This window comes from Peromyscus leucopus, chromosome 1 (assembly GCF_004664715.2).
Source record: "Peromyscus leucopus breed LL Stock chromosome 1, UCI_PerLeu_2.1, whole genome shotgun sequence".
NCBI lineage: Eukaryota > Metazoa > Chordata > Mammalia > Rodentia > Cricetidae > Peromyscus > Peromyscus leucopus.
In genome coordinates this window covers 127,534,835-127,548,453 of record NC_051063.1, presented here as the reverse complement: position 1 = coordinate 127,548,453, position 13,619 = coordinate 127,534,835, and the positions used below count along the sequence as shown (strand labels likewise).

General features: G+C 46.8%; 1 protein-coding gene and 1 long non-coding RNA gene across 2 annotated transcripts; both read right to left on the bottom strand.

Annotated features, from left to right (window-relative positions):
- Positions 1-395: 395 nt before the first annotated feature.
- LOC119086480 lies at positions 396-4,737 on the bottom strand. The gene is made up of 2 exons (XR_005089771.1): positions 4,540-4,737; positions 396-3,446 (listed from the first exon to the last, which is right to left on the bottom strand). It is a non-coding gene; the product is annotated as an uncharacterized LOC119086480 (long non-coding RNA).
- A 723-nt stretch (positions 4,738-5,460) lies between these two features.
- On the bottom strand, positions 5,461-8,913 carry LOC114708974 (myeloid cell surface antigen CD33-like). The gene is made up of 4 exons (XM_037208391.1): positions 8,369-8,913; positions 7,904-8,182; positions 7,681-7,728; positions 5,461-5,558 (listed from the first exon to the last, which is right to left on the bottom strand). The coding sequence occupies exons 1-4, from the start codon at positions 8,829-8,831 to the stop codon at positions 5,461-5,463; spliced, it is 888 nt and encodes a 295-aa protein (XP_037064286.1). The 5' UTR covers positions 8,832-8,913.
- Between the last annotated feature and the right edge of the window lie 4,706 nt (positions 8,914-13,619).

Here is a 13,619-nt window from a genome sequence, read left to right as displayed (position 1 = left end):
AAGTTTTCATCTCTTGTAAGTCTTCTAATGTTAATTTGGACCACCCCAGTCACAGTGAGTTTTGTCATTCAGTTGGCTGACAATCTGGTTAGTTCCTATCCTATGTAGTATGGGGGCTGAGTATCTAAGCATAACTAGCAATCCTGGCTGATTTCTGGCTGGGAATGAATAACTTTATCCCTTCTTATGGTATAGAGTGATTCTCCAGGTTTTCCAAAGGCCAGAATCTTTTCAAAGGACTTTTCAGGAAGCCTCAGTTTTACAACTGCAATTTTTGAATTGGAAACTCCCTTGTTCCTGGCAACTTAGGGGCCCAGCCTCAGGGCATGCATGGAATAGTAAACTCTGTATTTCTGTCTCCAAAGATAAACCTTCATATCTTTTTTTTTTTTTTTCAATACAACCAAATACTTAAAGTGGGCATCAGTGAGCAAAGGTCAAGATGAATATGAGTTGCTGGTCTGTAGTCAACTAGTTAATACCTTTCCTGTATCTGTCTTTCTCAGTTCCTAGGGCCGTGGGCCTGAGGGCTGTGGGGGTCAGACCATAACCCTATACTCATACCCATAGAACAAAGTATAAGACTTGGGAGGAGGTAGAGGGGCAGGGAGTGGAAGGGTCAGGGGCCCAATGAAACCTTAATTTTAATGGGTCCATAGTCCAGAGACAGTCCATTCGGTATCATCATCCATGGCTTCCACTTTCTTGACCTGGGTGTGGTGGATCTGTCATGTAATGCCAGCTACCTTTACAGCCATAGGAATGGGGAGGATCACCCGGTAGGGTCATTTCCAAATTGGTTCCAGTGCCTCTTTGGCTACCTGCTTGAACCAGAGAGTATCAGCGGACTCCATCAAGGGGAAACTGGTACTCAGAGGTCAGCTGGGTCTCTTGGATAGCCCAGGGAATATCCTTTTTTGGAGGACCGGAAGGCCTGCTGTGATTTGAGAAAAAAGGTTAGAGGGATCTGCCAAAGGCTAGTCTCTGAGCCTGGGAAGCAGGGGTGGGGGCCTTCCAAATATAATCTCAGGAGGTCAATCCTTCCCTGTCTGGGACGCCACAGACCTGAAGCAAAGCAGAGGAAGGAGGTCTATCCACCCTTCACTGGGCTTGAAAGAGAATTTTGTTATCATCTTTATTTATTTTTTAACATCCCGTTTATTTTTTCTACTTTCCCAGGATTCTGAGTTCTAAAGCACAATGAAGTTTTCAATTTATTTCTAAAGCTTTAGCTATTAACAGAGAGGTTTTGGTTCTGAAAGCCAGGCCACTGTCAGATCCCATCGGCTAGTAGTAAGCCAAATCAGGGAACCAGTGCTTGGAGGAATTTAAGGCTACTATTTGAGCAGTTTCAGTCCAGGTAGAGAACGTATTTGCCCTCCCAGAAAAGATGGCTAGTTTCTATAAAAAGTAGCAAGTATTTTTATCCTCCCTTGGTAGGTCAGATCTCTGTGAAGTCAGTTTTCCCAGAGTTCGCCAGGGTGTTGGTCTCTCGTCCAGAATCATTCTTGGGTAAGGGCTCTCTGGATTTGCTTAGGCACAAAACTGGAATCTGGCTGAGACAGCCTGAGCTAGGCGTTGGCAAACCTTGGTCTGAGCAGCTCTGTCTTGTGAATCTCAGATAAGTAGCTGGATGAAGGTCAGTTACAGATTCCTGCTGGTTGTTTCTGGGAGAGTGATCTTTCCCTCTGGTGTCCTCCATCAACCTTTGGGTTTGAACAGTCCATTTCTTCTCCACCATGGAGTCTCAGGCAGCACTAGGTTGGGGTATGTCATCAGAACATCAATAGGCCCCCCTGGTCTTAGGGCCATTTGTTGGACAGCAAGGTCAGTGGCCCAGTGGTGGAGGACAGCAATTTGTCGGGGAAGATGGATAGCCTCGAGGAGGGCCAGGATTTTCTATTTGTTTCTAATGTCATTTTCCCCAGTGGTGAGAAACCCTGTTTCTCTATAGATCATACCATGGACACACACAGTAGCAGAAACATAGCAACTATTTTGTGTGCAGTGTGGACTTTCCTTTTCTCCATCTGAAAGCCTGGGTCGGATGGATCAGTTCTGCTTTCTGGGCTGAGGAACCTGGGTTGGGGTCAAACCAAGCCAGTTTCAGTTAAAGCAACAACTGCAGCTCTCACACACCCGGTTTCGCCCTTCATCCTGTGACAGTCCTGGATGAGCACCCGAGGTGTTCACCAGGCAGGAGGGTAGCAGGATGGATGGTGGTAGGTTTTGCAAACTGGACTTGAGGGTGGGTCAAAAGTAGGGCCTGGTACTGGATCACACAGGCATTAGACAGTCAGCATCCTGGTGTTCCTCCGAGGAGGGTCTCAATCCCAGAGTGCTGTGAGATAAGATCTTGACCCAGAGTTAACCTGTTGGTTTTTCATTAGACTAGCAATAGCCACCACAGTTCTTAGACAGGTGGACCATCCTGTGGTTCCAGGGGCCAGTCATTCGGACACGTTTCCGTGGCCCCAGAGTGTGGGTTAAAACCCCTTTTGTAATGCCTTTTGTTTTGCGGGCATCTGGAAGTGCTAGGGCTGCAGCAGAAGGCAGAGATGTTTTTAAAGCCTCAAATGCTTTTCGTTCAGTCTCAGTCCAGGTTAGGTGTTCAGTGCCCCGCTTTGTGCTGGTGTAGAGAGACCTTGCTATTGCCACAAACTCTGGTATCCAGAGGCAGCAATATCTGGCTGCACTTAGGAACTCTGGGACCTGTCTCTTAGTCTTTGGAGGTGGGATATGAAGGATGGCAGCAGTCCATCTGAAGGATGACTGCCTCCCCTCAGCTGGTAGCCAGGGTAGGCAGGCTCTGATGTATGAAGTTGAGCTTTCTTGGCCGACATTCTCTAGCCCAATGTCTGTAACTCTTGCAGCAGTCCCTCAATGTCTCCGTTGTAATCTCTTTTCCCAGGAAATCTTTGACAGAAGGGCAGGAGGTCTGCATTTAGTGTCTTTAAATCCTTGGGGCAACCCAGTCCAAGGATGTTGCCTGCTGTAACACCCCTCTGGGTTTGTCCAATTAAAAGCAAACATGGTTGACTCACCTCTGCCAATGGGAGGCTGAAGAATACATCTTTCAGATCTAAGACAGTGTACACTTGTTTCTCTGGAATAATCAGACTTATGTGAATCAGAGGTCCCACGTTTCTTCACAGGCAAGAGAGGCATATTCCAGGGTGACTGCCAGGGCTCCAGGGTGGCTGTCTCTCCAAGCCAGGCAACATGGACTGCAATTTCCCTTTTTGTTTCCAGGGTCATTGGGTATTGGTTAATCTGGATGGAGGTAGCTGAATTGGTTAGTTGAACAATTCTAGGAACTTGGTGTTGGGCCAGTCCTGGGGAATTGGTTTCTGCCCGTAACCTCAGGAATCTTTGTCATCAATCTGAGGCATAGTCCAACTGTATCTTTTGATTGGAGACAGGACTTTCAGCTAGGCAATATTCTTCTGACAGAGGATAAGAGGGAGAGAGAGAGAACAACCAGGGGTGGCCAACACACACCAAACACCCTGGATGGTGGGAATCCAGTGATGTCTCACTTGATTCCAGGATGCTGGATCAGCAGTCACATCTGACCTCTCCTATGTGTCCACACAGAAGGCGCCTTTATTAGACTTAGGTCTGGAGGTGACAGACAAGGCGACTTTCTAATGTGTTTCATTTTGGGGTGGAGATGTCAGATTCATCTGAAGTGCTAGGCAGTGATTGATGAAAGGGGGTCATGGGTACTTGGAACTCAGGTTGTGTACCCCCTGGGAGTTCTTTGAAAATTACACTCTTTCCCATTTTGGGGGGCTCTGAGACCCCCAGTGTCTCAAGGTCTGGTCTGTGGGGATCTTGGTGGAATCTCCCGAAATGTTGTGAGTATCCACCAGAGAAGACTGCTTGATTTAAGCCAATAGAAAATCTATATTAGCTGGCCAGAGACTACACTGGGTGTATGGGATCCCAGTGTAGCACCAAGAGTTACTCAGTGTGAGCTTTTAAGCACAAAAACACTGTTTTGGTTTAACATACTTTGGTTAACAAGAACAGTTAGCTAGAAGCAGAATTACAGAAGCCAAAAGGCAAAGCTAGTACATTTAGAGACTTTTCCATAACTATGGACTTTGATGGATTAGATCTTTCTTTTCATTTTGATAGGTGGTACTGACCATGTGCTGAGTTCTTTGGTCTGAATGGTACTCCCATCATGGAGTCAGTTGTGCTTAAGGTCTGGAGGCCTACTAAGTTCTGGGACCCTGTTACTGAGACAGGAAGTGAGGGAGAGTCAGTGACCAGGGAAAGCTTAGGTTCAGGGATGATCAAGATTGGGTGAATAAAGGGGGTCAATATGGGTCATGGGGTGAAGAGTGGAGACAGGTGACAGTAGAGAGCCACAGATAGCTCTGGAAAGAGATGGGGCTGCTGATCCAGGAGCATCATGGGACCCATCAGGGATGTGGGCTCAGGGGAGGCCATGCTAAGCCAGGTCGTATTGGGTCCGTCACAGGGAAGAGTCCTGAAGGACATCAAATGCTGGGATCCCACATCACTCACCTGAGAGACTAATCCATGACGGTTTCTATGTAATCCACCTGGGTTGCTGGCTGCTCCACTTTCTTCCTTTGGGATTTTGTGCTGAGTGAGGAGACCAGAGCCTTCAGTCTGGGCATGTAGGGGACCAAGTGCAGCAGCCCCCTCCCCTGAACCCCAGTCATGGGCTATAAGGATGGCTGCGGGAGAGATAGACACCCAGACCACAGGACCCAGCGGTGGAAGACAGCCTTCTTCCTGTGATGGCTGCTCTTAGTTGTCATGTTGACTACATCTGGAATTAACCAAATGGCTAGGCACTCCTGTGGGGGATTTTTCTTGATCGACTCATTTAGGGTGGGAAGACCCACCAGATCTTTTGAGGTGGGGAGATCTACCTTAAATCTGGGCCACACCTTCTGGTGGCACCCTATATAAAAGACAGAGAAGAAGGAAGCTCTTGATATTTGCCTGGTTGTTCTCACTCTGCCTGGCAAGGCCATTCCTCCACTGGTATCAGAGTCTACGTCTTTGGGATTTCAGTGTATACTGAAGACCAGCTGAGACATCCAGCCTCGTGAACTGGACAAATATTGGACTCTTATTAGACTTGCTGTCAGAAGACAGCCATTGTTGGAATAGTCGGACCATAGACCATAACCTGTAATCCACTCTAATAAATCCAGTGTGTGTGTGTGTGTGTGTGTGTGTGTGTGTACACTTACATTCTATCAGTTCTGTTTCTCTAGAGAACTCTGATTAATACACTCCCCCAACTGCCACATTTGACAGCTCCAGCATGATGAAGAATTGTCCATACCTATGAGCTCCCTGCCTGGATCCCAACCCTTAAGACCCCCATCTTATCTCCCAGCACTAGTAATCTAAGATTCAGTCTTGTGTCTCTGCCCTCCTCACACCTCTGCTTTGTCCCAGGAGCAACACTCACCTGAGGAAGAGGAAGCTGATCCCCAGAATCAGGAGTTTGATAGCAGCCTCTCCCATGGCCACCAGAACCACCTCTGCCAGGGGCCCTGATTTCCCTGAAGAAATGTGGATGGACCTGAATTTACTTGATAATCCCAGACATAGTCCTCTCTTTCTCAGAAGCACTTAGACATGGTCTTCCAAATTTCCCTGCATCCCGGACCTGAGACTGCATTAGCCCAAGCCTCCCTGACTCCCTCACCCTGTTGCCAACAATATATCAGAATGAAATCACTCTCTTTCATAATTAAAGCTTCTGTCACAGAGGCACGGTGGCCATCTATAATCCCACTACTCAGAAGGATGAAGCAATAGGACTATGAGTTCAAAGCCAGCTTGGGTTACACAGCAAGATTCTGCATCAAAAATCAAAACCAACAATTGCAATTGAAAATACCAAGGACTTACAGAACTAGAGGGCATGTTTGTGTATTGTAGCAATGGCAAGCACACAAAAAGAACTCTTTAAAATTTTTATTTGCCTGCATGTATATGTATGTATGTATGTATGTATGTATGTGCACACCTGAGTGCCTGGTGCCCTCTGAAGTTCAAAGAAGTTGTGAGATCCCCTAGAACCGAAGTGACAGACAGCTGCAAACTACCATGCAGGTGCTGAGAACTGAGCCCACGTCCTCGGCAAGAGCAGCCAATACTCTTAACTACTAAGTCATCTCTCCAGCCTCCAGAGAAGAACTCTTACAGCTTAAAACCACAAGGAAGTCAAATGCCTTCAATCTCAGCCCTTGGGAGACAAGGGCAGGTATACCTCTGAGCTTGAGGCCATCCTGGTAGCATAGTGAGAACCTCCCTCAAAAATCAAGTACCAAGATCTCAACAACCAGCTCATAATAGTCATAGAATTTTAAGCTCATATTTCTCAGAAGAGAATCAAATGGTCAAGTATCCATCTTTTTTTTTTTTTTGAGACAGGGTTGCTCAATGGTCTGCAACTCAATTTGTTAATATCTAGCTAACAATTTAGTTAAGCCAGTGAGCCTGTCTTCATCTCCCCAGCCACAATACCGATATCTCTCTCTCTCTCTCTCTCTCTCTCTCTCTCTCTCTCTCTCTCTCTCTCTCTCTCTCTCTCTCACCCTCTTTGTCTCTGTATGAAATGTGGATTTTGGGACTTGAACTCAGGTCTCTACAAGGCAAGCCCTTTACTCACTGAGCTATCCCCTCATGCCTACATTTTCTTTGTCCTTATGTCTGATCAAAAGTGCATAAATAAGCCCAAGGCAATAGCAAACTTCCCCTGATATTGATAAATATCCAAAAGATCCCCAGGGGCAGGGTGTGGGTCAATGCTCATCCTAGGATCAGTCTGTAGGAACAAAAATCAAAACAAAACAAAAAAGGTTTTGCTCCACCTGCCTCGGTGGAAGTACACACTCTCCTAGCTCCCTGTTGGGAATGTCCCACTGTCCAGCAGCCATGAAGTAACACTTGGTTATCATTCTCTATATCAGAAAGACACCAGATCCAGCTGCAATTTGCATTTGGGAATTACTAATTCAGACATATAGACAGAAAGACAGACACACTGACAGACAGAGAGACACACACTTGTGGAAGTAGATGGAAAACTATTCACTACACATTGCTTTTAGCAGAATGACATCAGTGGAATTGCTGCCCAATAGTACAAAATGTCCACAGGACTGGATCCAACCAGTGTGGATAAGAGTCCCGGAGAACAAAAGCTGTTAAGCTACTGATATCCTGAGTCCTGTCAGGCCACAAGTGGACAAACAAAAGCTTGGTACTGTGTGTAGTCACAGGTCTGTCCTGAGAAGGGGACTGAACCTCTGTGTGTGCTCTGAATGTTTGCTCATATGGCTCTGTCTTTTGCACACACATGAAGATCAAAGTTCTTGACAGACTCAAGTGCTGAGGTTTCTGGCAGGTCCACAAGTGGACTAAAAGTGTCTGGAGTGTGTGATTCTATTTTGTGAATGCTGGCCTGTCCCTGTAATGGCCCTGGAGTGCCCAGAAGCCCAAAGGGTTGAGGAATAGGCGAGGACAGGTGCTCTTGAAAGGTACTTGAATGCACTGTGGGTGAGGAGAGTCACTAGTTTTCCAAGAAGGCAGTCTTTGTGTTCAGGGTAAGAAGGGATGGACCCTGCTCTGAGCTTTAGAGATCCTGTTCCTTCAACCCAAGATGACTCCCCCTACCTGGGCCAGCTCCTCCAGAGACATGGGTTGTGGAGTTCTGTGGAGTGTCTTGGAAAAACAAAAAACAAAACAAAACAAAAATGTTAACATCTTAGGTTTCAGTACCATTCCCCACAACTATCCAGAAAGCACAGAAAATGTGAGAGACATGGGTCCTTAGTCCCCAGACCAACTATGATCCAGGACACAGCCACCATGGATCCCAGCCCTGGGTTGAACTCACAGGTGACATTGATCTGGACAGTCTTTTGAACAGTCACATTAGCTCCTGGGAAGGTCACTTGACAGATGAGGTTGGTGCCATGGTCCTGGAGCCTGGGTGTGAGGGTCAGCATGGAGGAAAAGGTGGTCCTGGGGCCCAGGGATGTGATGGCAGCTGACATCCAGGAGAAGATGGGAGGTGTCCCTCGCTCACAGGCCCAAGGCACAGAGCATGTCACTTTACTAGGATGGCCAAGTTCCAATGTCTGTGGGATTTCGATGTTGGGAGTGTGAGTGAGGGCTGGTGAGGAGAGAAAGACATGCAGGATCAGGATGGGGGTGAAGTACAGCCATTGAGAAGCCCAGGTTCTGATCCAACTCCTCCATTTCCCTGCTTTGTCCCCAGTGACTCTCAGGCTGGGATCCAAGCCCTGCTTTGTGTCACCCATGAGCTTCCTCTGTGGCCAATGCGGAGCCAGTACTTTACCTGTCACATCCACAGAGAGCTCATTCATGTAGTAATTCCGTTTTACACTCCCTTTTTCCATTCTGAAGAAGTAAGAACCGCTGTCACTCCTCTGTGCATCTCTGATGTCCAGCGAGCAGTTGTTGGTACTTGGGTCCCCAAAGAGGTGGAACTGGCTCTGAGTCTTCTGCACCGGTTTATTTGGGTCGTTTGTAGCCACTGGTAAATCAGTGTCTGTATATGCTCCTGCACGGAACCAGTAACCAAAGACAGTGTCGGAACTTGGTTTCAAGGAGGGCTCAAAGAACGTACAGGGCACAAGGACACACAGACCCTCCTGCACTGTTACGAGGCTGGACTGCAATTTCAGCTCCAATATCCCATATGTATGCTCCATGTCTCCCCAGCTTCTAGGGAGAAGAAAGTCGTTTCCAGATATCCACTCACACACCCAGAGCAGGGGAAGCAGTCGGGGCAGCAGCATCCCAGCTGATGGCCCGGGCTACTGTGAGTGAGCAAAGGGAGGAGGACTCCAGCAGGCAAAGCTTTAGGGGAACTGGGAAAGCTGCCGAGAATCAACAGATGTCAGCCCACAGAAGAGGAACCAAGGACCGCAGGCGTCCTGAGTCTTCCTGTCTGCATGTAAAGGTCCTAGGAAACGCCGGAGGAAAATAGTATGGAAAAGCAAAGGGCGTTTATTAATATCCTAGCATGCAGGGGTTGTTCACTTGTACAAAACAGCGATGACCCACAAAGAAGCGTACAGGCTCCTGTTAAGCATAGTTAGAGGATTTTCAGGGACGGTTAGATCATCTCAAACGTTCTTAAACACAATTGGTTAAGCAAGCAGCAGTAACACTAGTATACTTTTAATTGGCTGAGGTTTAGTCTTATCATTTTTGGACATATTTACACAACCTTGGGCACGTTTGGAGGTGACTCGGAAGGGGGCTGCAGGATTTGTCCTTGAGACCTTGTGAGGTTGACCTGACTTAGGCCTGTGTTTGTTCTCTCACGTCCCTGAGTGCAAGGGTATTGCGGATAAATGGCCCGGCCCTTCATGGGAGAGACAGCTGTTTTGCCCTTCTCAGAGAAATGAAACCTAAACTCAGTTGTGAGAGTGGGAGAGTTTAACCCCTTCATGCAGAAAACACGTGAAAACCCAGCAATCATTATCAAGGAGGTCTGAGAGACCCAGGCAGAGAGGAAGAGAGAAGGAGGGCTGTGGAGACAGCTCAGTCTGTAAAGTGCTTGTTGCACAAGGATGAGGACCTAAATTCAGACCCACAGCATGTACATAAAAATTGGCCATGACAGTGTGTGTCCCTAACCCCAGTGCTGGGGAGGCAGAGACAGGAGGATCCCCAGAGCTTGTCTGCCAGCTGTTCTTCCTGACTTGGTTATCTTTAGATTCAGTGAGAGACTCTGTCTCAAAAAATGAGGTGGAGGAACTGGAGAGATGACTCAGTGGTTTAAAGCACGTATTGCCCTTACAGTAGACCCAGGTTCAATTCCCAGCACCCATTTGGTGGCTCACAACCATCCATAACTCTAGTTCCAAGAGATTTGACATTTCTGTTCCGACTTGTACACATTTACATCCGGGCAAAACACTCATACACATATCATAAAATAATAAATCTTAAAAACATTTTAATGAAGCAGAGGATAGTTGAGGAAGACACCTGACATCAACTTCTGGACCTCACACCCACCGTTGTGCATGAACACTGCATACACGAGTGTACAAATATATACACACACATATACACAGGAAGGGAGGGAAGAAGGATGGAAGGAGAGAGGAAGGAAGTAGGGAGGGAGGAAGGAAGAATTAAAGGAAAAAGGAGAGAGGGCACCAGTGAGGGAAGGAAGGACGGAATTAAGAAAGGGAGGGAGGGGTTGGAAATGTTAGAGAGCAAGTTCTGAGTGACTTATCTGCAGCCCTGTGGTGGATCTGGACACAGAGGTGTGTCTAAGATCTTTCCTTAGTCGGAGGCCTCCCCTTAGGAGGAAGACCTCAGATGAAATGAAGCCAGTCTCTGTTGAGTTTGCTCACTCGTTTTCCCAGGAAACACACAGTGAGCTGTGGGCATCGCAGAGCTAGACACAAGAAGAGAAGCTTTTGTCTGGTCACCTCCTGTGCTGCCTGCCATGCTGGAGCCTCAGACTCTCCCTAGGCTGGTGCTACTGTCTTCAGAGCTGCTGGCCCTGGAGAGCTCTCCACCTGCCAGGGAGGCATATGGGACATATTTGTAAAGCATGAGCCAGGAATTATTTCCCTCGCATCCAATGGACTAATTCCCAAGGTATCAATGACAGTAGCACCATCAATGCAAAAGGAGAACTCGAGTTCTCAACAGTACAGGACGAACAGCTTCCCATAGTGTGGTGTGGAGAACAGCCACATCTACGACCTCACCTTGCAGATCAGTACTTTCTTCTCATCTCAGATTTGCATCTCCCAGTTAGGTGTGCATCAGAAGGCATTGCCAGACAGCGTAAGTGGACTGTCAGAAAAGATCCAATTTTTGGCTCTGTTCCTATGTTTCCCATGTCATAGAATTTGATGTTACCAATATATTTTTAAAAATGTATTTTCTGGGTGTGATGGTACATAATTTTAATGCCATCACTCGGAGACAGAGGCAGTCAGATCTCTGAGTTTAATGAGTCTGGTCTATATAGTGAGTTCCAGGTCAGACAGGACTACATAGTAAGACACACTCTCAAAAATATTTTCTTTAGTTCTTTGAGAACTTTATACAACGTATCTTGATCATATATACCCCTACTTTCCTATCACCTCACCTTTATGGTCTCATTTTAAATAAAGCCCCTTAATTCCAGTTTATGTTACCCATACGCTTTTGGGTTTGTGAACTTCCATTGGCGTGTGGTCAACCTACCAGGAACCATACCCTTAAAGAAAATTGACTTTCCCTATCCCAGAAGCTTCCAGTTACCAATAGCTCTTAGGGGCAGGATTTCATGCCCACCTCTCCTCTATGTGCTGGGAATTGGTCTGGGTTGAGTTTGCACAGGTTTTATACATGCTCTCACAACCACTGTGTTTCTATGGGCAGTTTCCCTGGTGTGGAATATATCATACCATATATTAGATGCTGTTTCAAAGCATATACTACCTTCTGGAGAACCCTAACCCAGCCCTCCAGGCTGCTGCCAACTAATTGAAACTATGTCTTCAAAAGGCCATCCCATCTTTCTATCAGGCCCCCCTGCTTCAGGATGGTGGGGAATGTGGAAAGACCAGTGGATTCCATGATCATGGGCCCACTGTCACACTTCTCTGGCTGTAAAGTGAGTTCCTTGGTCAGAAGCCGTACTGTGTGGAATACCAAGATGGTTCATCCATTCTGTAAATCTATGAATGGTGGTTTTAGCTGAAGAATTACATGCAGGAAAGGCAAATCCATAGCCAGAATAAGTATCTACTACAGTAAGGACAAAGTCCTTTCCATGGAGGAAGTGGTCCAATGTAGACCAGGACCCTGGCTGGTCACCTTGGGGAATGGTTGTTGTGGAATATTAAATTAAGATGAGTTACATTTGCTTATGCTTTGGAATATTTATTTAATGATGCAAAGATGTGTTACATTTGTTTGGTTAAATAAAATTAACCTGGGGTCAGGAGGCTGAGTCAGCAACTAGCTGACAGGAAGTGATAGCTAGGGTTCTTAAGTGGGGGCTGCGTAGAAGGAGGCCAGTTTTTGGGGGAGATGAGAGCTAGGAGAGAAAGTTAGCTATTTGCTATTCGGCCTCTTTGAGAGAGCAGAATTTCACCTCGACCTTTGAATCCTGAGTTCTGTAGAGAAATAGAGATCTAGATAATGTTCCCTTTAGCAGCCAGTGCCTGAGGGACCAGAATTCCCACTTGGCTGTGGCCAGTACAGCCGAAGAGCTACTGATAGCTGCAGAGTTGTAACTGCCAATTAGGACAGCAGCTGCTTAGGGGGAAGCTACTGAATTTGATTAAACACAACAAATGGTGCCATATTGGAAACTCGGTGTTGGTCTCTGCGGTTGGCAGACCTGGTATTTAGCAGCAGCTGTAGCCAGGTCAGCCTTGGTGAGTGGCAGTCATGTTGTCAAACTCATTCATGAACCCCATCTCTGTCACCATGGCCACTTTGATCATTGGTCCATCAGGCAATGACAGGGATGGCTGCGGAAAGAGGTTGACTGTCACAGGGTGGGTCATTCTATCTACTTGATTATTGAACTCCTTCTCAGCTGAAGTCACCTTTTGATGAGCATTTACATGGGACTTAAGTATCTTCACATCTTTTATACATTTGGAAATAACACACATTGGCCATTTCTCCCTCCCCCCAAAATGTATGATCCCTTCACTGGTGTCTTTTAGGGTTGTTCAAGAAAGGGGTTGTAATGCTGCAGCTGTCCACTTCTGGATGATGACTGCATAACATGCTGAGCCATCAGTAAACCAGGCCCTAGTCTTCTCTTTCTCAGTCAGCTGGTCATAGGGCATATCCCATGATACCATAGGTGCATTCTTGGTGGCAGACAGTATTGTAACAAGAGCAGAAACCATAGGCATTTGGGCAACTTCTCTGTGGAACTTGCTTGTGACTTTAGGACCTGCTCAGGCCCAATCATGTAAATACCTCTTCTATCTGATAATGGATTGCTGCTGTGCAATGACTTGGTGGGTTAGATCACACCCAGCTCATGATGGGCAGCCCAGATCTCATGGTAACTTGGTTACCATGTTCAGTTCTATTATGGCCCAATAGCAGGCCAAGAGCTGTCTCAAAGGGAGAATAATTATCTGCAGATGATGGGGAGCCTTGTTCCAAAATCCCAAAGGTCTCTTCTGTGATTTACCTATAGTTGCCTGCCAAAGGCTCCAACAGCATTCCTATGGGCCACTGATATCCTAAGTACCATCAGGTCTGCTGGATCACATGGTTCAAGTGGTAGAGCAGCCTGCACAGCAGCCTGGACCTGTTGAAGAGCCTTCTTCTGTTCCAGGCCCCACTCAAAGCCAGCAACTTAGTGAGTCATGTGATATAAGAGACAGTATAACACACCCAAGTGAGAAATGTTCTGTCTGCAGAATCCAAATAGGACAACTAAACGTTGTGCTCCTTTCTTGGTGGTGGGAGGGGCCAGGTACAGTAATTTATCCTTCACCTTAGAAGGAATATCTCCGCGTGCCCCACACCACTGGACTACTAGGAATTTCACGGAGGTAGAAGGCCCTTGAATTTCATTTGGATTTATTTCC

Coding starts and splice junctions, on each gene's coding strand:
- LOC114708974 (XM_037208391.1), bottom strand. CDS start 8,831: ATGCTGCTGCCCCGACTGCTTCCCCTGCTCTGGGTGTGTGAGTGGATA. Junction 8,183..8,368: donor GCTCTCTGTGGATGTGACAG/GTAAAGTACTGG, acceptor TCTCCTCACCAG/CCCTCACTCACACTCCCAAC. Junction 7,729..7,903: donor TGTCCAGATCAATGTCACCT/GTGAGTTCAACC, acceptor TGTTTTTCCAAG/ACACTCCACAGAACTCCACA.